Below are 18,293 nucleotides of genomic sequence, written 5' to 3' on the forward strand. Positions count from 1 at the left end.
TTCTGTGGCCTTCTGTCTCCTGGATGGTGACTCACTGGGGAGCCCAGTGCCACCATTCAATATGCTATCTACGTTTGCAGGGGAGCACAGTGCTGTCCTACAAGAACGGGCTCCCTACCTCACTTTCCAGGACTGGGGAGCAGTGGGACCTGCCCAATGCCTGGCCTCCACTGCAGCATATGGTGATTGCAGGTAAGGATGCTGCTGTGCTCATATCCATAGTTTGCAGGACAGGAAGCCCATTGGAAAATTTGCGGTGTTTGGTACCAGGCCTCCAAATTGTTTTAGGACCTGCCCCTTGTTTCCTTGTACCTTGTCCCAGACGTGCTGCAGCTCTAGGTATTGCATTATGCCTCTCTCAATCCCTGCCCTCCACTCTGCTGCTGCTTTGTAGCCTTGTGGATTGATCCTGTTTCTGTGGGTTTAGTTCCTGACTGTGCAGCAGCTGCAGGTCAGGCTGGGAGCTCTGCTGTGAGCCCAGGTGTCACAGTGCCATCTTGGTTTGGGAGAGACTCTCCCACCTGGGCCTTTCCCAAACTGCTGCTACAGCGGGCCATCCAGCCACTGATACTGCTTAGTGGAAAAGCCAGAGGGCACTGATAACCCTCCTCACCTCTGCTTGAGAGTCCATCAGCCCTAACGGCCTTGATCTGTGGCCTTCACTTGGGCAAAACCCATAGGGTTTGGGTCCAACCTGTCAAAGCCTGCTTTTGGAGGAGGGGGTGGAGGAATTGTACAAAGCCCCTGCCACTGCCCGGCTTGCTGGGGTGGGCTTGAGCTCCAGTGAGGGCTCTAGCGTCACCTCTTGCAGGAATGGACAGGCTAGTGTTTGCAGGACCAGGTCCCTGACCTTCTGGCATTTATCTGTGTTCATAGGTTTGGCCAAGTCCAGCTCCTCGAGAGCCAAAGAAATTGCCTTTGACCTGGCCCGGAACTGGGTCAGAACCAACTTTGCCTTATATAAGAAGTACCAGGCCATGTTCGAGAAGGTAAAGACATTGGTGGTCCCGGACAGCCAGGCAGCAGCCCCTGTGGGTAGGAGCTTGTCAAGTGGAATTCATGCACATACCCTCCCCTGTGACCCTGGGCAGCTGGTGGTGATTACCTCAGAGAGCCTAGTGCTTGCATGGAAAGAGTCTGGGCTGCTACCCTGAAGGACCCTTGTCTTGTTTTAACCTTTTCGTTGTCAGTTGGTATTCAGACCTGGGCCCCAGGCGTGGAGGCACCAGCTCTGATCTCAGACAGTTCAGTCTGAGTGGGCTTGAGCATGGGCAGATGTCCAGTGTGGATGTGGCTGGTCAGCCACGGGTCTCCCCTATTATGCTGGCTGGTCTTGTCATTCTGTCCCTTCCCTCCTCTTCCAGTGCTGCTTTCTGCCCCTGCCTGGTGTACAGCTTCCTCTGCCTTAAGCAACTGTGCTCGTGAACACAGAGCTGGATTCTGTGCCTGCCCCTCTTTCCCTGGACTCTATGGGGTGGGAACATTCTAGCCCCCACTCTAATGGGGCTTTCTGAATAATGGTCTTTCTCCTCAGTACAACGTGGATGGAGATGGGAAGCCAGGGACAGGAGGAGAGTACCAAGTCCAGGTAAGAGCATGTACTGAAATGCTTCACTGCCTACAGGTTGGGGATGTGTGCTCACAGAATCTCTCACTAGGCATGGAGGATGTGCTCTCCTCATGGGGGGAGGCCCCCTGTTTTGCCTCCAAATTGCTGGGCTGGAAGCTGCAGCTGGGGTTCATCAGTCTCCCTGCTGCAGCCATGTGTAAGCTCCTGCCCTGGATAACAGCATGTGCCTTGCTAATGCTGTATTCTTCCCCGCCAGGAGGGATTTGGCTGGACCAATGGTGTAGTCCTGCAGCTCTTGGATCTCTATGGCGACCGCCTGACTTCTGGCTCCCCCTCTACCCTCTTCAGGGCCTGGATTATTGCTGCTTGCACCATCTTCCTCCTTGACCTGAAATGGTAGGGGAAGTGGTTTGGGCTCCCAGAAGCAGAGCCAGAGGAGGCAAGCCCATTATGTACTGAACAGTACCCTGGTCTTGTAGCCAGTTAGGGAAAAGTGCGTGTGTGTGAGTGTGAGTGTGAGTTCGTTCATCGGAGCCGCCACAGGTGAACAATAGCTGTGACTAAAGCCCTGTCCATGCAGCCCTACTGAGCCCCCTACCTGCAATTCTCTCATGCTTTTGCTGTTTCATTAATGTTTATCAAACTGGTCTTTGCTGTCATGCCTACCTTGGTGGTTACTGGGACAAATAGGGGCCTGATTCTTGTGGAGGTCTGTGCTGAGACCCTACATCCCCTAGTCTCAGAACAGAGTCTAGCCGTAGGGGCTGGGCGTAATGGTCCCTGATCCCCCTGGTGGTGTTAGCCATTGCACAGGTGACATCCCTGAGAGTGTGTGGGGTGTTTATCCCCCTCCACAGAGGGTGAGTTGTTACAGCTTCAGCACCTTGGCTCTGAGGCTTAAGTTGTAGCAGTTCATGCTTTTATCTTTGAAGGACCTTAGATCAGGCTCCATTGTGGCTATTACACATGCATCTGCTACAAGCAAGGGAACCTGCTGTTGCCTTGAAGCATACTGCTGCTCCCTGGGTCCCTTTCCCTGTCAGTGTTCCCGCCGCAGCATGTAGCCCTCGTTAGCAAAAAGTGAGACCTAGTCCTCCTTGCCCTTGTTGTGTCTTTGACTCCCTACCACAGCTCGTAGGCTGTGAGGTGACCCCGGGGCCTGTACTGTAGGCTCACATCATGCCCCTGCACCTCAGTTCAGTGTGTCTGTGCAGCACCTGGCACAGTGGCTGGAGCTCCCCTCTACATGAGGAAAACAGTAGTGCTGTATTGCCTCTGTCAGCCACATGCTGCTCTTGCACTGTCTGATGGGCTTTTGCACACTTACCGTACAGATTCTGCACCTCAATTCTCCTGGTCACAATAGAACAGGAACAACCTGGTCCTGGGCACAGAGGGGAAATGTGACTAGTAGAATGGGTTGCTACTGCTAGCAAACTCTTAAGGGGCTATGGGACATAGTGGTTTCATTCAAAGTCATCAGCTGCAGGTGCAGCCCAAACATTGCATATGCCTTAATTCACTGGTCAGAAACTAGCATTTCCAGGTGGGAGGAAATTCAATAATTTTGAAAGGTGGGGTTATTTTTAGTCAAAATTGGAATGGAACAAAAGATAAACATGTTACAAAAAATACATTTAAACAAATAAAAATGTAATTAATAAGAGGGTCAGTCTACTGCTGCTAGGGGCCCAGCTCATTGCCCACCACGGATCCTTTTATCCCCTCACAAGGTTCCCTTTGTGCCACCCGTCCATGTCCCCCTCATTCAGAGAGATGTATAAATAGTTAAACTTGTAGTTTGTCTGGACAGCCACTGAGGCTGTCAGCCTTCTGCACTCCATAGGGGCAGGGCAGGCGTCTTCCCAGCACACTGCTACTGAGAACCCTTTGGCTCAGGGCCCAGCTGGCTGGGGTCCAGAGTGGGGAAGGTGGAAACAACCTCCAGTCTCTTACTCAAAAGGCTTTATTGTTTGCAGTCTGTCTACAACGACTGAAAGAGAGAGGCTGCATTGGCTGCTACCTGCCCCCAGCCTAGGTGAGCAGAGGGAGGTACAAACTGGACAAAAGGAGAGCTAGGCTGAGCAGCAGTGGCACTTGTAGGAATTCAGATACCTAGGGTTAAAAAAGATATTTGGAAAATAAGGATTTCAAGGTTATAACAGCAAGGTGGGATTTAAATAGTCTTGTTCTTTCAAGGGAGTTTCAGCTGTGTGAAACTTAACTCTTCACTGTGCCCTAGAGGAGAGCTGTGGAAATTCCTAGCTCTCAGCTGGGTTTTGCTAATGTGGGTAGGTATAGGTAGCCACTTTAAAGGGGCATAAGATATCAAGGGGCCCAATTTCTTAGCCACTCAAAGCACCAGTGCTGTCACTTCCACTTCTACAGGTGGAGCAGTTTCAGGATTGGATAGTATGGGCCCAATGCTGCAAGGGGCTGCGCACCCTCAGCTCTCTGGGACTTTGAGGGGGCTCTGCACCTCACACCATTTAGCCTTTAGCTGTGAATTTAGGCTCTGACTCCCCATGAGGCATGTGCAGACAGTAAACTGTAGGCACCTAGATTTAAGAACCAGGCTCTGCATTCTTCTTGCCCTGCCCTCCTGGCATCTCCTTTGGGTGAGGCACTTTTTAAAGCTCACAGTGTCAGAAGAACAAGCCAGTGGTTCCATTAGACTATACCTCGGTGCCTAGTGCATGAGAGAGATCACAAGCTTGGCAGATATAAATATTCCCCCTCATCCCACAGCATTTGCACACCTGGGACAGTTACTTCTAGCTTTACACCACACCATAACCCATCAGAACCTTCCAAGCAGGCACCTGGCCTGTGTTGATGCCCAGACTCTGAGGTGGTCAAGGCACAGGAAAGCAGAGAGATGTCTGACATGGACAGACCCCTCACTGCAGTAAATCTGGCAGGACGGTGATGGTGCACATCCTGGCACCCGCAGCAGCCTTGGCACTGTTGAGCATGGCACAAGAAAAGGAAACAAGTCAAGTAGACAGTGGAGCAAACTGGGGTCTGGTCACAGGTGCTGGTAGGATGTGCTAGACGTGTCTGTGATGCAGTTGTCATAGTGATGCCCAACAATCTCCCATTTTAAAAAGCGGCAGCATTTAGATAGCTTAGCTCTTTAATCCAACAGCTTCAGGCCTAGTTTGCAGTGGAACCGGTGGGATGGTCTTTGGCAGCTCTTCGGCTTTGTACCTTTCAGCCTATTGATATGTTTCCATTGAAGAATAAAAAAGTCTGTTCTGTACTGTTACATATATTTAAAAAACCCTCTTGGCTAGGCCTCTGTGCCAGCCTTTCTTAACACCTCTCTGTTCCTTCTGAGAGTGATTACACCTTGCCTGCGTTTAAGAGAGAGCGCAGGGCATTTGGTGCAGGCAGAAGGGGAAACGCAACAGCGATTCCACAAGGAATGGCTACAATATGAAAAAATAAGGATTTTGTAACAAAAAATCATGGCTTTACAGGGGTGATTTTTCCTATTTTTTTAACATCCCCCCTCCCTCCCACTGAAAAAAGCAACTCCCCCACATTTATTCAAACAGCCCAAAGCTCTCTTGGGAAAAGGGCAAGATGGCAAGAGTGCTGGGCCTGGGGCCAGGCCCCTCTAGTCAGCAGGGAGGTTTAACCAACCAGGGCCCAAAGGGCATGATACAGCCAACATCTGCAAGGGAGGCAGCTCCTCTGTATTCAAGATCTTCTTGCTGCAGGCTGAACACCCCAGGTGGCGGGGATGGAAATGGCTGCCTGCTGTATCCAGGTGGTGGTGGGGCCTCCAGCTCATCTTGGCACTGTCAATGGCAAATCCATGTGGGAGAAGAAGAGAAGGCAGGTCTGGAACAGCACCACCGTAAGCACTCCTGGTCCCCATCAATTCATGAATTGGGTGTAGCCCTCTGCTCCAGTCACAATGACATCCATCCAGATCCTCATGGCCTCAGCTGATGGTGCCACCATGTAATAGAGGCGGTCGTGGGTCTTGACGCAGAAGGTAAGAGTTGGGTTGGGACTCTGCAGAGGTGAAAGAAAAACATGGGGAGCTTGTTGCTGCAGTAGCTAGGGAGCCCGCTCTTCCCCCCACCCCCCCCCACACCAACAGCAGCCTAAGGCCCGCTGAGGACTTTTCCAACTACAGCTAGTGCTCCAGCAGACGGGGAGGGGAAGCAGTGCTGAGATTCAGCCCCATGGTGAGCATTTGCAGCTCCTCTGGTAAATGGGCCCTAGGGAGGCAGTACGTGTGCAAGAAGGCACATTGGTCCTTTATCTTTGTGCCAATGCCCTGTGAGGTGCAGGACCAGACAAAGCATCACCATCACGGAACAGTGCTGGGGACTTTTTGCACAACAGCAGAGAGCAACAACCAAGCTGACTACTGCCTGAACAAGGCTAGGTCAGAGGCTCAAGCCTGTCCACCTGCCTGTCATGTTGCCCAGCTCCACCAATCCTAGAGAGAGGAAGACGTCTGCTGGACAGAGGGTGGGGGCAACCTGCCTGAGTGACCTGCATGGAACTCAATGCAGTGGCCTCAGAAGAATGAAGACCTGGAGCCAGCTCTGTGGGATTTCGGAGTCTAAGTGTTTCACGGCAATGCAAGGGCCAAGGGCCTGATGGTTTTCCCTCAGGCTTGGATTTGATTCTTCTGTGACCCCAGCCTTGAGTATCTGAACCCTGCTCCACTATACCAGGGGTCTGAAAAGTCACTCATTTCATTCAGAAAGCTGTCAAAGTCAGCCAGACACTCCCACCGCAGCCATAGGCAGCCCCAGGGAAGACAGTGCTGAAAAGAGTTCCCCACATGATGCCAGCCTGGAATTACAGCTCAGTGCAAAGTAAAGAGATGTTCCCCTGCTGCAGCATATGGGACGCTCCAGCTCTAGCAAAGGGCAACAAGACTTTTCAGGTGGCTCAGGGCCTAGTCACGCCTGCTCCTGCAGTCACACTGCCTTCCCTTCAACTCAACAGCGGTGGCAGCTTCTTCACATTCAAGGGGTCACTGGTGGTTCCACTCTCCTGTGCTGGCAGCAGGCTGCATTAGCTTCAGATACAATTATGCTGGTTGTTGCTACTGCCCCCTGTGACATGTGCTCCCAGATACTTCTAGATCCATTTTCCTCATTTCCCCATAGCAGATTCCAGCCGAAATTTCTCCTGTGGTGCCATATGAAGGCTGCTGGAATTCAGAGGTGTACACTGGTTGCTATTTTTCCACACTTGTTACTAATTTTAAAGCCAGCCAACAAAACTATAATGTGTGGGCTTAACAGAGAGCACAGTGCAGCCCTGCTTCACCGCCCTGCCACGAGCAGCTTTCACAGCCTTGGTTTTAAACTGAGAAATTTCTCCCCTTGTGTGAAAGTCACATGTTAAAAACACACTGAGTTTGGCCCTTGCTCGTCCAGTGACTGGGGGCCCCAGAGCTCAGCTATGTTCATGGTGAGGGGGGATCAGCTGTTGTGCACCTCATGGGCTGGGGCCTTGCAACTTGTTCCGTGCTGATGGAGCATTGCTAGCTGCTGCAAGGTTCCAGGGATGGAAATGGCCTTCACCCCTGCGAAGGCTGCATCATCACTCCCCAGGGACTCCAAGGGCACTTGCAGCCACTTTATTGCCTCAAGGCACCATCCCCCAGGAAGGGGGGGGCGGGGCGGCAGCTGGTGGTTAGGTTAGAGAGACAGGCCGCTGAGCGCACCGGCTTTCTGAAGGAACAAGACTGGTTCTGGCTGCACCTGAACCTCGGGGTTCCCTGCTCCCAGGACTAGCAGCCTGAGGGTTCTGCTGTTAGTACCAGCACAGCATGGGTTAGAGCACTCCTGGCAGTAAAGGGTTAAAGGGAATCCATTGTGAAAGCAGGGTTAGTGCTTGGCACAGCAGAGCCCGGAGGGCGGGATACATACATTTGCTAGGCTGAGGTTGAAAAGTCCTTTCTGGATAGGAAGGAGAAGGGGGGGAAGAGAGAGAAATAGACAAAGAGCTCAGCCTGCCCTGGATTCAGATACTTTTACGCTTGCCCAGCTGTCTAGGCAGTAGGATTTGTGACCACAGGCCTGTGCATGCAGAGGTCTCCAGTCCATATTATTGCTCTGGGGAAAGCTGCAGGAAACGAGGTCCCAGAGGTAGTTCGGCCTGTCGCTCACTCATTCCTGGAGGGCCAAGATTCTGCAAGGTCCAGGGACATGCTAGCAGCCCAAGTGCTGGCATCATACTGTCTGTCAGACAGTTAACTGCCCCCACCCCCCCACATGCTAGGTTGGTATCTCTCAGCAGACAGACAGACAGGGGTGCTCGCTGGAGTTCCCCTGCAGATATGAGGGAGATGGCTCAGGCTAAACTAGAGGATTCAGCGCACAGTGCTGGACAAGCTGCCCCAGCACAGGCCTCCACCTGCCAGGAGATAACACCCCTTCCCAACCATGTCCAGACCCCATGCCACTGAACCTCTGGCAGAGTCACCCACCTCTGGGTGGAGAGAGCAGCAGTGACCTGGACAGTGGGCAGCACTAAGTCCATTTCTGGCATCCGGGCCCTGGCCACAACCTGATTTGGACTCCAGGAAGCTTTGGCAGTAACTAATCCCTGGGGGTGGGGGAGAGGCTTGTAGCACAGGCTCTGCAACTGTCCTGTTGGCCCAGAGCAGCACATCTTCTGGTGCCGAGGGCCTGGGCCCTGCTGGCTACAATGGGGTGAGTCTGGGGTTTGTGGGACATCTGTGGCTCCCAGGGGCCCACGACACATGGGAAACCATTTATTCCCCTTGTTTTTGCTTTTTCTAAAAAAAGTGAGAAATTGACAGGAAAGTACAGTTGGTCTGGAAGGTCACACGGTAAGTCAGATCCATTTCCCCACCAGCTCCCCCGGGGAGCCAATCCCCCCGGGCCAGAGGAAAGGCAGCGAACATCCAGGTCACTGCAAAGAGCACAGGGGAGGGTGGGTGTCCCGGAGGCAGAGCAAGAGCGGACCTGGCCGGGCCCAGCCTCTGGAGCGGGTAAGGGCAGGTGCAAAGCGCTTCCCCCCTTCACAGGCAGCTTGTCAGAACCCTCCAAAGGGGCCTTTCCCCTTGGCAGCCGCCACCTCCCCGGCCGAGAGACTCACTCCCCCCCTCCGCCCCTGCTCGAGAGACTCCCCCCCCCCCCGCGCGGCACCAGCCCCGCAGCCCCCGGGCCGCTCCAGCCACAGCCGGCCCGCGGCTCCCCCGGCCCGCGGCTCCCCCGGCCCGGGCCCCTCCCCCGTCCGCCCCACTTACCGCCTTCGCGGCCCAGCGCCAGCCCCCGGCTCCCCCCGGCCGAGAGGCAATAGTTCCGGGGCCCTGGTTTATATTCCCCGCCCCGCGGCACCGGACCAATCAGACGGGGGGCTCGTTCACTCGCTCGGCGGCTGCGGACCAATAGAATGGCGGGGAAAGAGCAAAACGTTCTAAATGGGTTTTGTCCCACTCCGCGGCTCGTAGGCCCGCCTGCGTGGTGCGCTCTGGGAGTTGTAGTCCCGCCCGGGCCTCGGTCACGTTCGGGGGAGTTGGAGTCCCGGAGCAAGGGGCGGGCGGACTCGCTTTCCCAGCAGTGTGACGCTGCTCACCGTGGGCTGGATCCCACACGGTGTCTGTCACGTGGCTCCCCGTGTAAATGCCGGGGGGCGCTCGGCTCTCAGCGGAGCGGGCCCGAGCAGCACAAGGCGTGTGAAGGGCTCGGGGCAGAGCAGGGGCGCGTTGGGGGGGCGCTGTGCCCTGGGCAGAGCTAGTGAGAGGCGGCGGGTGTCAGGGCGGGGGCCTGGCGGGGATTGATCAGACCCTTCCTCAGCCGGGGAGGGGGTGTCAGAGGCGGGGCTGGGGGCACGGCAGGGGTCTGCTTGGAGCTAACGCACAGGCCCCTTCATCCTGGGGAACAGCAGGCCACTAGCATGTAGAAGGGCAGCCACCCCCATGGGTTAGGTGAATGCTCCTTTCCACAGAGAGGGCAGCCGCCCCGCGGGACCAGCGGACAAGCTGCAGCGAGCTGCTTTTTCTTTCACTCGAAAGTTATAAATCCCACCTCCTTAGCAGCTGCCCTTAGTGACGGAGGATGCAGGGTCGCTCCACGCCCTCCATCCTCCACTTACAGTCCTTTGGCCCTAGGACAGATGGGCACAGCCTATCATCCTGTAGTCAGAAGCAAAGGTTGCTAAAGATGGGCTACTGCATTACTGTTGATTACAGGCATTTAGCCCCATCTTCTGCACTGCCACTAGTCCCAGCTGGAGACGGGCACTGAATGGAGCAGACTGTTGGGGTGAAGCTATACAGCAGCTCCTTGGGGGGAGCTAGGCGCAGAGTCACAAACGGAGCGAGGCGCCTAACTCCTGTGGGTTTGGATTGGAGCTGGGAATCTGACTCCATTTGTTCACCTGGCCCTTTGAGAGCAGCATCTTTGGTCCGGTAGTTAGGGATGTATCAGGCCCCATAGCACAAAGTTAGCCTCAGGCTGTTGGGTTTCATTCCTGGGCTGTGGTACTGCACCCCGGGGCATCAGTGAAGCAGTGCAGAGGAAGAACCCTCCACGGGGCCCAGGACCCTTCTGCGAGCTGTCTGCAAGCCCCAGCTTCTGCTCCTTGAGCACCTTCTAGCAGCATCTCCCCCAGGGAAGAAGGGGCCCCACCCAGCATGGTTCAGTTCTCTTCCTGCTGCAACACGGCTGCCCAAACAGGAGGGAGGAAGAGCCCCGGGGAAAGTCCTGTACAGCATTTGGCCCACATTCACAAAGGTATTTTGCTGATTAACTCCCATTTATTCAAACGCCTTTGAAGAGCTGGTGCTGTGTCGCCGGGGTGCGTGGATTGAAAATGGCCCGGAAAGTGCTTTGAGATCCTCTGACTGAGGGAGAGGAAAATCATGAGCACTAAAGCGATGTAACACAGCTGGGGTTTAGCAATCTGCATGCCAAGGGGACGTACCGGCAGCAGGCAGCTCAGCTCTGCTCCTTCCCGCATTTCAGCCTCTCGCAAGGCTGACAGGGCCCACAGGGCAGGAGCAGCCCTACGGTGCATAACCCACCTGCTAGCTTCACAGAAGCCCTGTCCCACCGTGACACTCGCTCTGTCTTGCAGGGAGACAGCGGGGGGCTGCTGGTTTGCCAAGATGAACTCACCTGACGCCTAGAGGGTATCGTGAGCTGGAGCACGGGGTGTGCTGAACCCAACTACTCTGGGGTTTACACCAAGGTGGCTGAATTCCTGGACTGGATTTATCAGATCATCGAGGTAATGGGAGCAAATGGACAAAGGCCTGGGTGGACCTCCAAGGAGAGGCTAGAGCAGAGCAGGGTGTTGACTCATCAGCTCTGTCATCCTGGCTACCACCAACCTATATATTTATATTATATTATTTTAACCTGCCCCTTTGGTCACTGCTGGCCAATGGGTACATTCCTTCCTGATTCCCAGGACAATGTTTATAGGGGGATGGGAACGGAGGTGGGTTTAAAATACCCCTGCCATTCTAGATCTAGTGCAGGTCCTGGGAGAAAGTTAACAGCTCTGTCCAATGCAGCAAGAGCCTTACAGAGGCAGGAAATCAGAAACGCAAGCCGGCTCCCTCTGTTTTGGACGGCGCAGAGCTGAGAGGCAGGGCAATCAGCAGCACAACATGCACCTAAATACAGAGGGATGGAAAAATATTCCAAAAGGCCTAGAGGGCCCTGCTCCCTGTGGGAAAGGTAGGTGAGACAGCTGGGATCTTGCAGGCACAAACACTCACCAGTGCATCCATGCACCACAGCTGGAGCACACCGGTGCTCCTCCAACCAGCTTGGGGTCTTCAGATCTCGGCCTGCCTCACTCCCCCAGAAAGACAAAAGCACAGGAAGGAGAGGAACAAGGAACAGAAGCTACAGGGGACATTAGATTAAAGGGGAGACCCTGAGTTTACAAAAAATGCCTAAAACCCCCACTAAGTTTCCGTAGATCAGTTGTAACTAACAGCAGGGCCTTGTGAAAGTTATTCTCTTGCTCACCAGCTCATTGTTGGAAGTGTCTTTACTGTATGGGAGCAGAGGGAGCACAAGTCAGTTTCTTTTTTCCATGGTCTGTTTCTAGTCAATATCAGGACTGTGCAGCAACACCCTGAAGTGTTTGAATGTAAGACAGGACAGGGGGAGGTTTTTTGTTTTTAAAAGAAAATTGCCAGGAAAACAGCTCATTTCTCTGATTCGAATGAAAATATTTCTATTGATCTCATACGCTTAGAGGCCCAAAGCGTGTGGAGAGCAAACAGAAAAATCAACTTCTCCCCTGTATCAAAGAGCTCTGTCACAGCCTGCACTGTGAGCTACTTACAGCTGCTGTTGGAACAAGTTGAGATATTTCGGAATGCTGTGGTTCCACCCCAGGCCTTGCAGTCCCAGGAGATGCTGACTTGGTCAGACCCAGTAAATACATGCAGAGCGGGCTGTAAGTTTATTCTGAGCTAGATGCAAAGCAGTGAGACCCCTGCTGTTCCATCGGTTGGTTTATCAATATGACTGTTTTAATAGTGGACAGGTGGTTAGCGGGTCAGTAATCAGATACATTTGAAGCTGTTGGAGCAGGCAGTGGCTCCTTCCCGTAGAATTAGCTGTAACAATACCCAAACTTCATATCACTGGAGCGAGAGGAAGTTATGCAGGTGAGAACTGTGCTTGTAAACTAAGCAGAGTTGAAATATTCAGGCGTGTAGGACTGGTTGTGGAGAGCAAGATCCAGAGAACTGCATTGGTTTCATTAAAGGGGTCAGAAGAGCGGTGGTAGAAATAGATATCGGTATTAACGTGTAGTTGTACAGCTCAGGCGAACGATTGCCTTTTCCTCTCTTCCAGGTGAGCGGACGGCAAAGGGCCCCTTGCAGCTGAATTCTCCCCCACTGAGGTAAAGAGTTTAATCCGAGCCTTGTTCCAGAACACAGAGAGGAGAGCAGCGGCCCTTGCGAAAATAAAATAGCCTTGTGTTTACTCCTGTGCAATAGACCTTTTCCTGGGAAAGAAACAGTAAATCAGGTTTCAAACTCTTATTTGGATTTAACCCTTTTTCCTAATCAGTTTAGCTTCATGAAAGCACTTCCTAAAGGCCTGGCCAATGGGGAAAAAACTTCACCCAGCTCAGCATCTGTACAATAAATGTAGCAATTTAATGCAGCTTGGCCTCCAAAAGCAAAGGAGAGTAACTCCTTGGCACTAGCCGGTGCTACTTCGTCCACTACCCAGAGAAGTTCTGTGCTGTAAAACTCTGGCTCCTGACATGTAGTCTACCAGCCCGGACTCATTTCGGGCGATACGGGGTAACTTATCAGCTAGACAAATTTCATTGCTACCGTGCTAAGGACATTTGTGGAGGTCATCACTGTGGTGGTGGCAGATTCTGGAAGCGGCGCAGTTTTTCTAGGTCATACAATGTTTAAATGGGACCGGGCACCAAATCTGAAAACATCTGAAAATCACAAAGAGGTTCGTAACTCAGATGCATAGTTTAATTTTGACCAAAACCATCAGTCTTCTAAACACAAATCGTATTGTTTTGGAAGGTTTGGGAAACATTTAGCCCCGGGTGATGAGTTTTCTGCATGTTCCTGTACTCTTTTACCTTTGGTTAAAGCAAGTCTGTAGTCATACGACAGTCAGAGCATGTTTGTACCATATAATACATCAAAATATTTGTCATTATCTGTAGAATAGACTGATCTGAGAAGTTTTTTCTGTCTGCTATTTTTATTAAGTTATACAGATGACAAGATCCCCACCCTCTAATTATAAAACATATATTTATGATATTGCCTGCTCAGCCAGAGACATAAGCCTAAAGCACACATGGTACAAATATAGTTTCAGTAATAATACATGTGAACTCCTTATAGAACAGTAATGACTCTTAGTAGAATGGCTGTAGAGCATGTTGTATGAATGTGTCGTGTGAATACCAAAGGATAGCCACATGCTGTCAATGTAACCCCTACATCTAACGATGGGCTATTGAATGCCTAATGCAGCACCCCTTCCAGCTAGATTTACTCACAAACATCGTCTCTGTAATTTGCAGATAGTTGAAACATTTCTGCTCCCACCCAGAGTCTCCGCCCTGTTCGATAGTCTGCTGCTTACACTGGTGCCTGTCACAGCTGCACACATGGGAGCCCAACAAATCTTCCCTGCGGCGGACGGATCTCGTTGCACGGGGGCTCTCACAGCCACACTGCACAAAGGGAAGGTGGCTTTTGAAGCCGACGGCAGCACCACCATGGTAGGGACGACACGTCCCCTGCTGTCTGTCACCCATAGGGAGTGCCCTAATCATTCGGTCCTGGGCTGCTCAACGGTGCCTGTTGAAGCTGTTCCACTTTATTTAAATAGCACCGGGGTGAGGTGAGGTGAAACGCGAGGCTCCCTCTCTAATCCAGTGGTTGGGCTTCTCCTGGGGGCTGTGAGAGCTGCTGGTTCAAATCACCCTTTCTGCTACCCCTCGAAAGGGGTGTGCGGGAAGAGAAACCTGCTGCGGCAGCCCAGGTCTGTGTCCCGGTTGTACAGCTAGAGCGATGGAGGCGGTGCCCCTTGCATTAAAGAGCAACTGGGAAAGGTGTTTGCTATCAACCTCTCTGTAGTCCAGTGGCTTGGGGCCTTACCCAGCATGTGAATGACGCAGGTTCAACTCCTGTCTCAGCCTGCTGAGAAGGGACTCGAAGAGCTGCCTCCAAAGTGAACATGCAGCTGCTGAGCTAAGAGGGGTTCTCATTGGGGCCTGGCGGTTGCCTCCAAGTTTTCTGGTGCAGTTGTTCCCCTTTCATTACATATTCACCGGGTCACAAGGTGAGCCACCAGCCCCTGGTGGTGGTCTAGTGGTTGGGGTATGTCCCTAGCCTGTGGGGAGTCTAGGGTTCAAATCCCCTTTATGCTGCCTGAGACGGAATTCGAACCTTGATCTCTTCCCTGGCAAGTGAACGCTCTAAGTGCTGGGCTAGGCAGTATTTTGCTCCGGGGCTCCCTTGCTCTTGTCTGCTGAAGGTGCTGCACTTTCATTACCCAAGAGGAGTTCAAAACTCCTCTCGGCCTGTCTTCAAACGGACGTTGGATGGATGTCAGCTGTAATCTTGCTGCACGTCCCCTGTGGGGTTTCATCTTTCTTGCCGGTGGAAGTTGTTCCACTGTAATTAAATGCTGTTTAGGTCAACACCTTTTTCACATCTCCTCGGTAGCCCAGTGGGTAGGCTCTGGGCTTAGTCTGTGGGAGTCAGGGGTTCAAACCTACCCTGGTGCCTGTGCCCTCCACTTTCAGGAATAGGGCTGGGCGTGCTTTCCTGTTGAAGCTCTTCCACTTTAGTTAAATGTACTCTGGGCGAGGCTCCCAGCAACTCTCTCTCTCTAGTCCAGTGGTTAGGATACTCGTCTGGGTTGTGGGAAATCCTGGTTCAAATCCCCCAGCTGCTTGTTCAGCAGGGATTTGCACAGGGATTTCCTGCCTCCTAGGCGACTGTCCTTTGCGATGGGCCATCCTTGTCTGAACCCCCTCTCTTTCTCAAGAGGCCATTGTCTTCTTGGGACGGAGAGGGGATTTGGACAGGGATCGCTCACCAGTGACTCTCCCCCAGGAGGTGGCAGCCCCCAGTTCACACCCCTCAAAAGAGCAGGGGAGTGCCCTGGGGTCTGCCACAACCTGGGCGTGTATCCTGATCATGGTGGACAAGAGAGAGAGGGGGTTTTACTGCTCAGCAGCCAAAGCCCCCTTTAATTAAAAGAGCAAGAGGCCCTGTGACAGGCCTCTTGCTCAGCTAGGAGGGGTCTCCTCTCACCCACCAGAGGCCCTCCTGTCCCACACAGCAGGGCATTGAACCAGGGTCACCCACAATCCAAGCGAGCACCCTAACCCCCGTACCATAGAGGGACTTGAGAGCTTCCCTTGCTCCAGTTAATATATAGTTAAAGTGGGACGCTTGAGCAGTAAGAGATTGAGACGCCCCTCCTATCTCAGGAGAGGGATTAGAACCAGCGCCGTGTCAGTTCTGGGGTAAGCGCCCAAGCCACAGGACTACAGAAGGAATCACACAGAGCCATTGGCCCAATTCTCATATCATATTTACTGAATGTGGCCTACCTTCAACAGAAAGGACCGAGGGAGACCCCACAGCCCACTAGCCAGGCACTTAGGCCATTGGGTTGAGAGGTAGGCAATCACCCTTCAAATCCCGGCTCAGCCAGCATAAAGGGGATTTGAACTGGCACCTGCCACTTCCTAACCAAAGGCAGCCAAACCACCAGACCACAGAGGGACTCACGGTGTAGCAGTAGCCATTTAACTACCTATTGACATTGGCCCCCCCCTTCAATAGGAAACACTGAGGGAGTCAGCCCATTGGACTACCTCCTAGCCCAGCACTTAGAGCATTGACCTGCCAGGTAAGAGACCAAGGTTTGAATCCCGTCTCGGGCAGCATAAAGGGGATTTGAACCCCAGCCTCCCACAGGCCAGCCACAACCCCACACCACTAGACCACACAAGCTTGCTTGCCAGTGTTGCGACCCAATGAATATGTAATGAAAATGGAACAATTACGGCAGAAAAATTGGATGCAGATGCCACCACCAGGCCCCAATAAAAACCCCTCTTAGTCCAGCAGCTGCACGTTCACTTTGGAGACAGCTGTTCCGGTCCCTTCTCAGCAAGCTGAGACAGGAGTTGAACCCGCATCATCCACAGGCTGGGTAAGAACCCAAGCCACTGGACTACCGAGGGATTTGGTGGGAGAGCTCTTTCCCAACTGCTCTTTAATGGAAGTGGCCCAGCCTCAGGCTGCCACAAAGAGCAACCCAGCTCCTACTATCCCTTCCTGGGGCTCACACTTGCGACAATGCAGAGCCCTACTGCAATCCCGCCTCATCGGGCAGGGAGAAGGAAATTGAACCAGCATCTTCCCCTTCCCGGTACCAAAGGATTCTTGCCAGCCACGGCCAGGAACCCCGCAGGTGACGAAACCGTTTCTTTTGCGCTTGTTCGGTACCTGCGAATGCCCCACAAAACAGCTGAGGAGAGAGGGGGAAGGAGGCTGAGGCCTGTCATGTAACTTTCAGCCTAGTGGTGTTAGGGTCCTCCCCTGTGATTGCGGGACGGGGCCCTGGTCTCATTTCAGCGTGGACGAGCCATGCCGAAGCGGGGAGGTGCCAGAGCTCTATAAAAGGTGTGAAGTGACTAAGGACGTGTTTAGTTACCCCTGCACGTAGCACACGAGGCGGGTGACCCGAGGACACGAATACCAAACGTGAAACCAAACCAAAGGCCGCACGGCTTCCCACAACGCACGGTCGGCCTGTGGAGCTCGTCGCCAGTTGAAGTGGTGAAGGCCAAACTGTAAGCGGAGGGTGGAAACGAATGAGTGAGTTTGTGGAGAATAGCTCCACCAAAGCTATTAGCCAAGAGCATCAGGGACGCAGCCCGGTGCTCCGGGCATCCTGAGACCACCACAGGGCTGCCAGAGGGTGGGCGTAGCTCATTGGCTCATTGCCCTCTTCTGGTCATTGCCGTTGAAGCATCCGCCCCCGCGGGAAGAGCGGCGACCGGGCCGGAAGGCTCATTGGCTCGGCCCCAGTCTGGCCGTTCTTACGGGCGTCATTTCCCCCTGGCCTGCTGGGAAGGGATTTGAAAAGGCCTCACCTACCACCCCGGGGAGTGCCCCAATCCTGGGTCCTGGGCTGCTCAATGTTGCCTGTTGAAGCTGTTCCACTTTATTTAAATAGCACCGGGGTGAGGTGAGGTGAGGTGAAATGCGAGGCTCCCTCTCTAATCCAGTGGTTGGGCTTCTCCTGGGGGCTGTGAGAGCTGCTGGTTCAAATCACCCTTTCTGCTACCCCTCGAAAGGGGTGTGCGGGAAGAGAAACGTGCTGCAGCAGCCCAGGTCTGTGTCCCGGTTGTACAGCTAGAGCGACGGAGGCTGTGCCCCTTGCATTAAAGAGCAACTGGGAAAGGTGTTTGCTATCAACCTCTCCGTAGTCCAGTGGCTTGGGGCTTTACCCAGCATGTGAATGACGCAGGTTCAATTCCTTCCTCAGCTTGCTGAGAAGGGACTTGAAGAGCCATTTCCTGCCTCCAAAGTGAACATGCAGCTGCTGAGCTAAGAGGGGTTCTCATTGAGGCCTGCTGGTGGCGTCTGTGTCCAATTTTTCTGCTGTAATTGTTCTATTCTTCATTACATATTCATTGGGTCGCAACTCTAGCAAGCAAGCTTGTGTGGTCTAGTGGTTTGGGGTTGTGGCCGCCCTGTGGGAAGCTGGGGTTCAAATCTCCTTTATGCTGCCTGAGACGGGATTCGAACCTTGGTCTCTTACCTGGAAAGTGAACGGCCTAAGTGCTGGGCTAGGCAGTATTCTGCCCCTGGGGCTCCCTTGCTCTTGTCTGTTGAAGCTGCTGCTCTTTCTTTACAATTCTCATTGGGCCAAAGTACAACAAGCAGCCCTGTGTGGTCTAGCGGTTGGGGCTGTGGCTGGCCTGTGGGTGGCTGGGGTTCAAATCCCCTTTATGCTGCCCGAGACGGGATTCAAACCTTGGTCTCTTACCTGGCAGGTCAATCCTCTAAGTGCTGGGCTAGGAGGTATTGCAATGGGCTGGCTCGCTCAGTGTATCCTATTGGAGGGGGGCCAATGTCATTAGGTAATTAAACAGTCACTGGGCAGCTCTTGCAGCCTGCATCTCTTTGTGGTCCAGTGGTTTGGCTCCCTGTCTTTAGAAGGGGGCC

At 53.3% G+C, this 18,293-nt stretch overlaps 1 protein-coding gene and 1 long non-coding RNA gene across 8 annotated transcripts in view; both read left to right on the top strand.

Moving 5' to 3' along the window:
• The window catches only part of LOC123354816 (trehalase-like), a 28,224-nt gene extending 23,378 nt beyond the window's left edge, over positions 1 to 4,846 (top strand). For all 7 annotated transcript variants that reach the window (XM_044997095.1, XM_044997096.1, XM_044997100.1 and 4 more), the window contains 4 exons: positions 81 to 192; positions 877 to 989; positions 1,535 to 1,588; positions 1,827 to 4,846. In XM_044997095.1, the coding sequence (XP_044853030.1) occupies positions 81 to 192; positions 877 to 989; positions 1,535 to 1,588; positions 1,827 to 1,970 (423 nt within the window). In that variant the 3' untranslated portion in view covers positions 1,971 to 4,846. The remainder of the gene's footprint in view (positions 1 to 80; positions 193 to 876; positions 990 to 1,534; positions 1,589 to 1,826) is intronic.
• Positions 4,847 to 9,267: 4,421 nt separating this feature from the next.
• Positions 9,268 to 12,663, top strand: LOC123354828. The gene is made up of 3 exons (XR_006574912.1): positions 9,268 to 10,314; positions 10,658 to 10,810; positions 12,403 to 12,663. It is a non-coding gene; the product is annotated as an uncharacterized LOC123354828 (long non-coding RNA).
• Positions 12,664 to 18,293: the final 5,630 nt, after the last annotated feature.

This window comes from Mauremys mutica, chromosome 22 (genome assembly GCF_020497125.1).
Source record: "Mauremys mutica isolate MM-2020 ecotype Southern chromosome 22, ASM2049712v1, whole genome shotgun sequence".
NCBI classification, from domain to species: Eukaryota; Metazoa; Chordata; order Testudines; family Geoemydidae; genus Mauremys; species Mauremys mutica.